Source organism: Oppia nitens, unplaced genomic scaffold (genome assembly GCF_028296485.1).
Source record: "Oppia nitens isolate AA-2021 unplaced genomic scaffold, nextdenovo-longstitch-racon4-pilon3 scaffold6_pilon_pilon_pilon, whole genome shotgun sequence".
Classification (NCBI taxonomy): domain Eukaryota; kingdom Metazoa; phylum Arthropoda; class Arachnida; order Sarcoptiformes; family Oppiidae; genus Oppia; species Oppia nitens.
Window position 1 is genome coordinate 2,093,302 of NW_026533250.1, and position 12,911 is coordinate 2,106,212.

Here is a 12,911-nt window from a genome sequence, read left to right on the forward strand (position 1 = left end):
ATGAATTTTCTTGATTTGTGAATAATAGTAGTCGTGATGTCAATGATTTGACAAATGATTGGAAATCAATATTGAATTTCAAGCTTATATTATAGGAAAAGATCACATATGCCTTCATTTTTATCCAAATTAAAACAATAGTCGCGACCATTTGGTGGTGGACTAAGTCTAAGAAGTGGTGCGAAAACATCAGGAGTAACCATATCATCGATATCTTTAATCTGCTTCTGTGCCAATGGTATACGTGTTTTGTTATATTCAGACACATTGTCGATATGATCTGAATCTTCGCTCACTTCAAGTTCTATCGATTTTGATGTCATTTGTTTTGTAGATTTATTTGTTGACCGCTCTTTAGTTTGAGTTACCGGTCCTTTGGCTCCTTTAGTGACATCGAGTTTCTGTGTTTGAGACCTCGTTGTAGTAACAAAAAGGTGGTGTTGCGCTGCTTTACGAGGAGATAATTGCCGCAGAGGTGGCGTCGACGTCATCTCTGAGATAATATCTTCATTCACTAAATTATTACTCACCGGTTCTTTAGTAGACTTAGTATTGATACCTCTTTTAGAGACTTTTTTGGGTGACTGCGAATCATTCAGTTTTTCATTGGGTTTGTTAGCAGCTCTTGTGGCAGATCTGGTCCCATGAGTGTGAGTACTTGTATTGTCGGTTATGACACTCTCATTGTTTTGTTTAATCGGAGATTTAATTTCGGTAAAACTTGTTGTACTCTTTTCAGGAGTAAAGGAATCGATGCGAATGGTGTCTATAGTGGTTGTTAGTTCATTGTTATCGTTATTCAACACTTGGATCAGTTCTTTTTGATAATTGTCTTCGCATTTATTAACCAATACTACATTTATTGGTCCACTTCTCGACTTAAGATGAATTTGATATTTTCTTCTCTTAGTAGGCCTTCCTTCGATGTCATTTGCATCATAAAGCGACATATCATCAGATATATCCGCATCAGGAAGTGGTACTTCTAGTTGAGTACCAACTGGTGCTTGAATTACTAATAACATTTGTTCGGCAAAAGTATTGTTGACGTCTTCATGATTAAGAAATGCCATACTTTTATTAAATGAGTCATCAGTTATGTTATGAATAGATTGTTTGGCCCAAGAAAAGTGTTGATCCAATTCCATCTCTTTATCGTCCAATTCAACCAATTCTTCCTTTAGGGCCAATAACTTGTCGGTAATCTCTCTTGTGTTACATCCGGGACCCGCACCTAACCATTGGATTGAGTTCTTAGACTTTTTCTCAATCAGACCGATGCCCTCCAAAACATTGGTTATGTCATAAATGCGGCGCTTTTGTCGCACAGCCAGTGTATCGGCGGCCTAATCATCAAATAGACAATTGGTTTAATCATTTAAATGTAAATCAAAACAAATGCAATGAGTGGTCAATCAAACCATTTTGAGGTCGAGTACGCCATCCTTTGCGTCCTGAAGAAGACTCACGAAACGTGTGGTCAATAATCCCAAACTCTTCTCATGACGACTGGCCGATGAGCCACAGTCTGACAGTTCCGACATTTCATTCATTGTCCACCAAATTATCACCAAATGGTCATCAAATCAATCGTTTCATTCAATTTGCTTTAAATATCCGTTTCATTCATTTCAATGCAAACAAAGCCGACAATCGATACTTTCAAACGATTATCGATATATCGTTACATTACTTATGTATTGAAAGTTTCAATGAGTTTGAAAACTTAGGTTTTATTATAATTTACAAAAAAAATGTTTATAATAATTATAATCTTTTAGTTATTATTATTGCTTTTAATTATAATACTAATACTGTATATTATAAAAATAACATCATTGTTATAATAGCTTAAAATAGACAATAATTATTGAAATAATGTTTTTCCAATATTATATGAAATTAATTATTGATAGAATAAACTATAATAATGTAAAAACTATGGATAGATATGTGTATACATTTGGGAGAGTATTCGGTTAAACAGGTATTCGACTGATTAGTTTATATTAAATATCTGATAAACCATACATTCAATTTAAAAATGACCAAGAACATAATTGTAGATAATATTATACTCAACATTATTGTAATTGGTCAATTTTGATTGTAAAACGAACTAGATAATAACATTGACATAAAATAGTTGACTATTATCTACAATTATGTTCTTGGTCATTTTTAAATTGAATGTATGGTTTATCAGATATTTAATATAAACTAATCAGTCGAATACCTGTCTAACCGAATACTCTCCCAAATGCATACATATATCTCCCCATACTATTTACACTGAACTATAATAAGATAATTATTTTATTCAAATCTTATCGTTTTATTTCTCAATTTACTAAATAGTAATAAATTGTTTGAAATACTTTTGAAAATTTTTGTTAAGTATTATTATTTGATAATTTTCGGATTAATCACAATTAGATTAGATTATATATTCTTACGTATGCTAACTAAGGGAATATGTAGTTTAGATTAACAATCGGATTGATAGACAGACAGTCAGACAAACAGACATAACGAATTCAGATATTGACTCTTTTGATGAGTTGGTAAAAATAAAATTTAAAAAATTAAATCATTAGACTTCATGTGACTAGAGTTATGGAAACTTTCCCAGGGAGGGAAATTCCCTGATAAAATCTCTCTATTTTTCGCGGAAAATATTAAAAATTGTTTTAGTTTTCCTCTCTTTCATAGTTAGAAAGCAAAAATATATTTCATATAAAAATTTTTAGTAATGATTGCAATTTCCTCTATATTTTTGTTGCCTAACAGACAAACTTTTACGATACCATTGGTCACGAACTGCGACACAATTTATACCTTTATAGAGCTATTTCGTTGTCTATTGTCGTCGGAGGACTCATCAGAAGGTACCGCGAAATATGGATAATAAAAATGACAAACACTTACCGATAAATACTTATTGAATTATGCATTGAATTATGTTTTAATTTTTGAAATTAAATAATTTTTTGTTATACAAATAAATATTATACTGTATATGCATCTCTCTCTCTCTCTCTCTCTCTCTCTCTCTCTCTCTCTCTCTCTCTCTCTCTCTCTCTAAAAATAGTCATTTAATATTGAGATATATAAGAGACTGAATAGTAATCTCTTGAATAATTGTTAATCAATATCTTATCCTTATTTGCTGATCCATGGATTGGGTAAATAATCAACTTTTGTTAAATAAATAGAGGGATAGAATTTAATCGAACCCTAATTGTGACAAATCTTTCTCATAGATAGCGTTGTCATCAATAACTGTAAAATGTTTGTTATATAACACATAAATACAGTATTTATAATACATTACATCTAAACAGTGTTTACATAGTTTTGCCGATCATTGCATTGAATGATTGAATGCATATTAATATTAGACATGCATTGAGTAAATGATGTGATAAAAAACATTTGCAATATTTAGTGATCTATTGATTAAAAATTAAATGATTTTTTGTAGTGATTTGTCTTTTGATTGATTAAACTAAACAACCAATTGATGACTCATTTTCTGGTCGTATATATGTTTGGATGTGTTTTCTTTAGATATATTTCTCATCAAAGGTAAGACACATTTATTAATAGATATCACTCAATGATCTTCTAGTCATTTGGTGATACCATTGATGCTGTTAGTGATCACTGATCAGTGATAGTATATATGATAAATAAAATTAATTGATTTGATTGTTGATATTATAATAATTTGTAATAAATTATGATTAGTGTATGTCTAGTGTATGTCTATTGTTGGTCTCATTTTTCAAACAATACAAACTAAATGATATTAAGTTATGACTTAATCAATGATGCGATCAGTTTTTATAAATATTTTCTTTATTTAATATAATTGTATTACAATTTAAAACAATATGAATGAATGACCCAATTGTTAAATGTGTTATAAATGACAAAAATAATAGTTTGTTAATTAGGTATTAATATGATATATATATTGTAGAAAACATCGAAATTAATTAATAATCAATTTTAATACAAAATTTATTACAATTATAATATTTGTAATAATTTTTATCATCAATATATCAGTATGTTTTAATTATTACTATTTGTTATATACAGTAGTTTGCAGTTTGCTTTTGATAATAATTATAATTATGTAATAATAATATTGATAAACATTTATTTTAAATTTAGTTAATAATTAAAATAAATTAAAAATGAGATTGTTAAATTTATTTCATATTTATTTGAATTTCAAAATTTTAAACAAACTATTGGTTACTTATGTTTTAATGAATTTTATTATAAATAAATTTTATTATTACTGTAGTTAATAAAAAAAATAGTCACAGTATTAAATTTACTATTAAATAATTTTTATTTTGTCATTGAAAATAAATTATGCTTTATTTATTAATAAATAATATTTTATCAATAAAATAAATAATTTTTGTAGTAAACAAAATTATCTTTAAATAATTTTCTAATTTTAACATTTTACTAATATATTATTTTAAAGTTTATTAAAGTTTGATATTTCAGTATTTCATATAATAATTAGCATTTCTTTGATGATGTAATTTTTATAATATATTCATTATATTTAATTGTATGTAAAAATATAAAACCTGTTAATTAAAAATTAAATTAACAATTTATTCGACACTTACTTTAATAATTTTATGAAAATAACAAATAGTAAACTGTATATTAATAACCGTTATGTTTACCATTCATGTCCTTTGTTTTTAAAGTTGATTAAAATTATTTTGCTTTTTTAAAATAGCATTTTAAATTATTAGGTTTATATAAATTAAGTATTTAGTTTATATTTATTGCTAATTATTTGCATAAAATACTTTACTTATAATGTCGATACAACCTTCAAAATATTTTATATTATGTGTATTGTTACAAAATATACATTTAATGTATAATATAAAGTATATGAAATTTAATATTATATATTGTATTTTTGTGTATTCAATATGTTATAATCATTAGAGTTATCAAATGTTATGAACTAAAGTATATTTGTCATTACTATAGGAAATCGAGAATAATGTAAATTACTGTATATTACAATAATTATTGTATAAAAATTATTTTACGGCCCACTTATTAATACACTATTTTTGTTGCATTATATAACTTTTTTTTATAAAAACTGATAGTTATGTGATTTTATCAAAATTATGTATTGCATTGAATAAGAACTCTAGTGTTTATATGTTTTATAATATTTTAATAAAATATATGTTTATCTGTTATTTCTTATTATTGATCATTTGTTATATTATTTCTGATATATTATTATTTTGTTATTATATTATACATAAAATAATATAATATTATAAGCATAGATTGTTCCTGGTACCAATGTTTTTAAACTCAATTTATATAAATAAATATTAAAAATCTTGATGATTGTCAATATACAATATTAGCTGTATTTTATCATTTACAATAGTTTAGTATAAATTATATAATACACAGAATCTATAGTAATGCCATTTCATATAATTAGTTGTATTTTATTTAAAAATTATTTTGTTTTTTGTAAAAAGTTTACACAATTTGTGTATTAATTAAATAGCTAATACCTGTATAATGTTTTTAAAATAATAATTGTCGAGTCAATCATGATTTTCTATTTATAATATAAATATTTTTATGTATATAATGTAATCTTTATAGCTTAAGTAAAAGTTATATAGTCTATAATATAGCCTATATTTATACTATAATTTATAGGTATGTTCGGCAATAAAAACTAATTGATATTTCTATTGTTTTGACAAAATAGGTGTTATATGTGATTGTAATGGTTGTGGTTGTTGTCCATTGGAAAAGATGTACCGATTGACCAAAAAAAAGTCAACGCGTTCTCTATATTTGACTATTATTTTGGTTTTTCTTATTTCACTTTTTACTGCATTTGTCTATTACTTTGTACTTATCGATGAACTTGAAATTAAACCGAAAACTATTGTCAATAATAATGATAATATAGAAAAACAAATCAATTACAGATTGTCTGGTCTTGAATTAGGTCTTAAACAGAATAGAGATCTATTGAAAAGTATTCGCTATAAATTAGATAAAGTATTTAAAGATATTAATGAAAACATTAACAAACAAAATGAAGAAATTGAAATATTAGACTACATTCGCGATAACTCTATCTGTTTGTCGAAAAAGTCAGAAAATGGTATAATTTTTAGTGTCATTTTAATTATTGTTAATTAAATGATTTTATTTTAAATTTTATAAGTATTTAAATCAAATATATCGCTAAGTGATGTCTATGAAGAGCTTAAGTTTGATAATACGGATGGAGGAGTTTGGAAACAGGGTTGGGAACTCATAGTTAATGAAACGGCATTTACTAAAGCAAACAAATTGAAAGTGTTTGTAGTACCGCACAGGTAAAGCAGTTAGTTGTCTAATTAATTGTATATTTTATATTAAACATATTGTCTTATTGTATTATTATTATTATTTATATTATCAATAGTCACAATGACCCAGGTTGGATTAAAACATTTGACAGATATTTTAGAGAACAAACCAAACATATTTTAGATAATTCAGTAAATAAATTGAGTCAAAATACAAAACTTAAGTTTATTTGGGCCGAAACTAGTTATTTAAGCGCGTGGTGGGAGACAGTCAAAGATGACCAAATGAGGGTTAAGATGAAGCAATTGGCAGAATCCGGTCAACTTGAGATCGTTACCGGCGGGTGGGTTATGAATGATGAGGCAAATGTTCACTATTTTGCAATAATTACACAATTAGTTGAGGGACACGAATGGCTTATGGATCATTTGGGAGTTAAACCTAAATATGGTTGGGCTATTGATCCATTTGGTCTCTCACCTACAATGGCTTTTATTCTTAAAGAAATGGGATTTGAAGGAATGGTAGTTCAAAGAGTGCATTACGCTATCAAAAAATATTTAGCTTATAATAAACAACTTGAGTTTCGTTGGCGACAATCCTGGGAAAGTAATGTCGACAATGATATAGTAGCGCACATCGAGCCCTTCTATTCATATGATGTCCCGCACACGTGTGGTCCCGATCCGAAAATTTGTTGTCAATTTGACTTCAAACGATTGCCGCCATCACGTGTCAAATGTCCGTGGAAAGTACCGCCACAGAAGATTACCGATAATAATATTCATCAAAGGTTTGCCACATTTATATTTATTTAATATGTATTTCAACTAATTTTGTTTATTTTAAACTTAGATCTCTTTTACTTTTGGATCAGTACCGAAAAAAATCTATGCTCTATAAAACAAAATCACTTTTAGTTCCCATAGGTTTGGAATAATTAAAGACATTTAATAAAATAATAATTATTATTACTAAACAACAATATTTAATATTATATATAAATAGGGGATGATTTTCGTTTTGATAAAACTGATGAATGGGATTTACAGTCAGAAAATTATCAAAAATTGTTTGATTATATGAATTCAAGACCTGAATTCAATGTTGAAGTATGTATTTCTGGAATTAATTTAAATAATTTATCAATAATTGAGCGAATAGTAAATTATATCATTTTGTAATAATAGATAAAATTTGCGACATTAAGTGATTATTTTGAATCACTTAAAGGACAAACTAATTTGCCAACACTTACGGGTGATTTCTTTACATATAGTGATAGAGATGATCACTATTGGAGCGGATATTATACCTCAAAGCCTTTTTATAAGCGTTTTGAACGTATTTTAGAGTCTCATCTGAGAAGTACTGAAATTATCTATTCATTGGCAACGATTGTTAATCATCACTCTATTGATCGACTTAACGCATTGTTACCAATGTTTGTCTACGCGCGACAAAATTTAGCACTATTTCAACATCACGACGGTATCACTGGAACAGCTAAAGATGTTGTTGTCAATGATTACGCTAATCGTATGTTTAAATCATTGGAAAATTTGGAGAAAATCAGTGCCCAATCCATAATAAATTTATTGCATTACGAGACCAATGATTTAAATGAACTAAAATTTGTTGATAAACTTCCCAATTCATACACACCATCCGTTAAGACTGTATTCACAATTGATAACAACGATCAGATTTGGTATATAATATATATAATATAATATTTATTTGTATTTCATTTATATTAATTAATTTTTGTTTATTTTTATGAATTAATTAAATTTTTAGGTATTTTGTAATATTTAATTCATTGGGATTCTCAACGCATGAATTGGTTTGTATTCATGTGAAACCTATTTTGAATAATTGGTGTATTAAAGATAATGATGGCATTCAAGTGGAAAACATTCAAATTAACAAAGTTTGGGCAATGGATAAGCTATTAGATGATAGAATTGAGGCCTGTTTTACAATTCATATGAAGGCATTGAGTTTAGTTCAATATAGTGTTGAAGTTTGTAATGATATTAAAAGTCATCGGACGCCAAGTGCTGTCACTTTATATAATTTCGATAATAAATACAATAATATAACCGAAAACATTATATCATATGATGAAACACCCACTGAAATACACTTAGAAACCGATAACATTGGACTTAAATTTAGCGGCGCTGACGGTATGCTCCGTCAGATGACTATCAATGACATGACAATAAACTTGAGGATGAAATTCATGACATACGGTACTCGACCCGGAAGTAAAAAAGTTCAGAAGAGTGGCGCTTATATATTTCTTCCCGACAATGAAAACGCTCAGGACTTGGTTTACAGCAATTGCAAGATTAGGATTACTAAAGGAAATATTTTGACCAAATTTGAGACAATCATTGAAAAACCAATACCTATTAGACATCAAATCGCTGTAATTAAAGACAAGAAATATATTGAAATGGAAAATGAATTTCTAATAACTCATTCTCTGTTTGGAAATAAAGAACTAATGATCCGATTCTTTAGTGATATAGAAAACAGTGATATTTTTTATACGGATCTCAATGGGTTTCAAATGATTAAACGCAAACGTTATACTAAAATCCCACTCCAAGGAAATATTTATCCAATGCCTACCACTGTTTATATTGAAGATGAAATGCATCGGTTAAGTGTCTTATCGGGACAACCATTGGGAACGACGAGTCCTCGATCGGGTTGGGTCGACATCTTTTTGGACAGACGTCTTCTTCAAGATGATCAAAGAGGTCTTAATCAAGGAGTTGTCGATAATAGGAAAACTCGAGAGACATTTAAATTATTATTAGAAAGAGTATCAACAGTACCATCGCGTGTCCCACAAGAATTGAAACCAACATTAGAATCACAATTAGAATTACAGAAGTTGTTGACACCACCCGTACTAATGTACAGCACTTTTAAAAGTACATTAAGTGAGGTTTACTTTTTACACAATCCATTTCCATGTAATATACATCTCATGAATTTAAGACGTTCCTCGAAAGGTAACAAATATAACCTCTTTTTGCACCGATGGGCCGTTTCCTGTGAAGCTAAGTGTGCCAATGCTTCGGCTATTGAACTGACTAAACATTTCTCACCGATAGTCACCAAATCTTTGCAACCATTGATTAGTCGCATGAGTTTATCAGCACTTTATGAAAAAGAGTCCGATATCTCAATTGATAGCAAACTAAATATCAATGAAATGCATATAAATGTATATCAATTGCAAACATAAAGCATTTATTCAAAACTAGTCTGAAAGGCCTAAACCACTACAAAAATCTGAGATTCTGTGATATATGAAGATTTTCATCAGTATTTTATGTAAAAAATATTTATTTCGTTAAATTTTCATATTTTATAAATATATTAATAAACATAAAGTCAACTAATAGTTATTAACAATTATATGAATCATTTCTCTGATTTTGTCTTAGTTTTGCGTTCTTTAGATTTTTCATTTAATTTATCGTTCAATTTCTTCTCCAAATATTGTCGTTTATGTGAATCCAATGGTTTTCTTTGTATAACTCCTGAACCGGGATAAACGATACCATCTTTTCTAGTGTTTGATCGGACAAAATCTCTGATTTTATCCCCACATCCGTGAATTTCAGGCATTGCATGCTTTAAACAGAATCTGTGGCCACAAAACTGACATTTTTGTCCTAAAACAACTATATTCGTCTTACAATTTAAATAATTACAAGTATTGTCAGCTAATTTCACTTTGGCTATCATTTGATCCAAGTCATCATCAGCTGACAAATTAATATTTTTCTTTAAATCACTACTTTTATTGTTTTTCTTTGCTTTTTTCTCACTTTCATTGTTTGTTGTCTTAGACTTTACACTATCTTTTTTAATCCAATTATTCTTTTGTTCACTACTACCACTAGCTATTGTTGCATTTAAATCACAATTAAGTTGATCCGCGACGACAATAGACTTTTCAGTTTTATGTTCTTTATTTAGACTTTTATTCGACAACTTTTTCTTAACAATAATATACCTTTCATTTCCTTCGCCAACACTTTCGTGAATTAATTGAAATGTTTCGGCAATTTTGTGAACCAAAAGTCTCTCATAAGAAGACAAATGAGATGGAAATGATAATTCATTAGAAGATTTGTCTGAAATAAATAATTGAATTTTCATTTCAATTTCTGACTCTCTTTTCTCATCCAACTTCTCATTAATATTTGTCTGAATAATTGACTTAACATTTGATGTAATTATTGATTTCTCATTTTTTTTATTACCGATACTTTGTTTAGAATTTTGTTTTTGAATGCTTTTTTGATTTGATTTATTAATTTCATTTGTTTTAAACCTTAAATTTAATGGTCTCGAAAATTGTGTTATATTTTGCATTTCTGATTTAAATTCTTGAGCACAAATAATATCTCCATTTTCATGGAAGTGATCAATCAATGACTTTATTGTTGAATCATTACATACAGTATCAGAATCACAGATCAGTGTTACGTGTCGTTTGGCACGAGTTATGGCAACATTAATACGTCTTCTTTCAGAAAGGAAACCAATGTCTTGCAAGTCATTTGATCGAACAAAAGACAAAATAATTATTTCTTTTTCTCGACCTTGAAATCCATCCACTGATTTGATTTCAATTTTTGGATACTCATGAAGTCGTGTCCTAATAAGCTGCACCTGTAGGTTATATGGGCTTATTATACCAATTGATGTCTGAGAGAATCCTATTTGAATAAGACGTTTGACATAAATTAAGACGATATCGGCTTCATATTCATTTCCTTTTGATTCTTCATCTTCGAGATCGAGTTCATTCATATCACATCCTGCAGTATCTATCAATACTAGAGGAGGAATATTTGATGCTTTAATTAAATCATTGAGATTGTGATCTTTAACCAATTGGTTAGCTTTTAATTTATTGTTATAAAATTGCTCTGAAGACCAATTCATTATTTTGTCGTTCATTCTGTATTGAATGTCAAGCATTCGTACAATTTGTTTGTCATTAAATTGTTTTATTAATCTTTCCATTAATGAAATATTTAAACCACCATTTGCTGCCTTTTCGGATATTATAGTCGGTGGTAATTGACAGTGATCTCCAGCTAATACACATTTATGACCACAATTCAAGACAATCCACGCCGAAGCTTCTATAGCCTGTGAACACTCATCAATCACAATGACATCAAAAGGATAAAATCCATCAGAATTTAGTATATTTCTAATTATAGACAAAAAATCAATTTAAGTTATTAATGGTTTGTACAGTCAATCATACCTTAAGACACCGTCGGGAGAACCGGTAGTAAGTGTTGTTAAAACTACTTTTTTCTTTTCTAGAATTTGTTTTATGACTTTTCTCTCTCTCTGTTTGAGATCTTTTCTTAAAATTTTCATTTCGTTGTAAGAATTGCTACGTTTAGTAACCAACTCTTGTAGCTCTTCTCTCATATCACATACTATCTTATAATCATCTGATTGTCCGATGACGGCATCTAAAGAGTATTTATGCAAATGAGAGACAGAACGGCCGGGATGTCCGAGTCGGACAATATCTCGTTCAATGTTTGTCTGAATTAACTTTTCCACCAAATTATCAACGCTTACATTTGATGGACCGGTTGCCAAAACTTTGAGTCCATAGTTACAGACGCATTGCATAATGAATTCAATCAAAACAGTTGTTTTTCCAGTGCCCGGCGGGCCATGAATTATGGCCACTTCTTTCTGCTTTAAAGCAAATTCAATGCTATCTTTTTGTGATGCATTCAAATTTGAATTAAAATAATTTATTTCGTTATAGACTTCATCACTACTATCAGTGATCGTTGTTTCGCCAAATAAGACATTCTTCAAATGATGACAACTCTTATTCAGTTCATTAAGAGATGTTTTAAGTCTTCTATGAGTCACATCGTTAGACAGTTTAATCAAATTAAATCGTTGGTTATCTTCGTATTCATTAATTTCATTAATATCTCTATCAAAAGCCACGTCAATTGATTTCGTGTCAATAATTTTAAGCACAACTCCGGAGGCAATGATTAAAGAGTCTTTACCGACGGATACGCCAACAATATCACCGTTTGATATAGTATTTGAAGGCAACTCTTGTGATGACCACATGGGACCAAACGTAACAACTGTGCGGCCATAGAGACCAGTTCTTAGCGATTGTTTACATAATTTAATGAGACAAATGCCACGATTCTGGAGATCAATTAGTGATAGTTTTTGTTGATATGACCTAATAATTTCATCAATTAATTTGTGACAATAAACTCATTTGTGATTATAATAACTCACTTGTTTTGATTGATTTCTTCGTTGTGATCCAAATCAATGAGCTTTAAATGATGTGAAACAAACTGATCCACAGAAGTGTCTGTCATTTTCTCATCAATTGTAAGACAAACGCAATGCATATGACATGTGATATCATGTGGTGTTTGTTTGCAAACATTGTTGACATTTATTGACGAAAT

The 12,911-nt window shown here is 28.7% G+C and overlaps 3 protein-coding genes across 3 annotated transcripts; 1 reads left to right on the forward strand and 2 right to left on the reverse strand.

Annotated features, from left to right (window-relative positions):
- Window positions 1–3: 3 nt before the first annotated feature.
- LOC128962170 (transcription factor E2F5-like) lies at window positions 4–1,708 on the reverse strand. Its single transcript, XM_054308522.1, has 2 exons — window positions 1,422–1,708; window positions 4–1,346 (listed from the first exon to the last, which is right to left on the reverse strand). Exons 1-2 carry the CDS (start codon window positions 1,551–1,553, stop codon window positions 90–92), a joined length of 1,389 nt encoding a protein of 462 aa, XP_054164497.1. The 5' UTR covers window positions 1,554–1,708; the 3' UTR covers window positions 4–89.
- A 1,647-nt stretch (window positions 1,709–3,355) lies between these two features.
- LOC128962164 (alpha-mannosidase 2-like) lies at window positions 3,356–9,668 on the forward strand. The gene is made up of 8 exons (XM_054308516.1): window positions 3,356–3,588; window positions 5,795–6,199; window positions 6,263–6,416; window positions 6,506–7,183; window positions 7,246–7,319; window positions 7,399–7,502; window positions 7,581–8,101; window positions 8,191–9,668. Exons 2-8 carry the CDS (start codon window positions 5,842–5,844, stop codon window positions 9,656–9,658), a joined length of 3,357 nt encoding a protein of 1,118 aa, XP_054164491.1. The 5' UTR covers window positions 3,356–3,588; window positions 5,795–5,841; the 3' UTR covers window positions 9,659–9,668.
- A 141-nt stretch (window positions 9,669–9,809) lies between these two features.
- LOC128962165 (DNA-binding protein SMUBP-2-like) lies at window positions 9,810–12,875 on the reverse strand. Its single transcript, XM_054308518.1, has 3 exons — window positions 12,733–12,875; window positions 11,705–12,673; window positions 9,810–11,647 (listed from the first exon to the last, which is right to left on the reverse strand). Exons 1-3 carry the CDS (start codon window positions 12,849–12,851, stop codon window positions 9,838–9,840), a joined length of 2,898 nt encoding a protein of 965 aa, XP_054164493.1. The 5' UTR covers window positions 12,852–12,875; the 3' UTR covers window positions 9,810–9,837.
- Window positions 12,876–12,911: the final 36 nt, after the last annotated feature.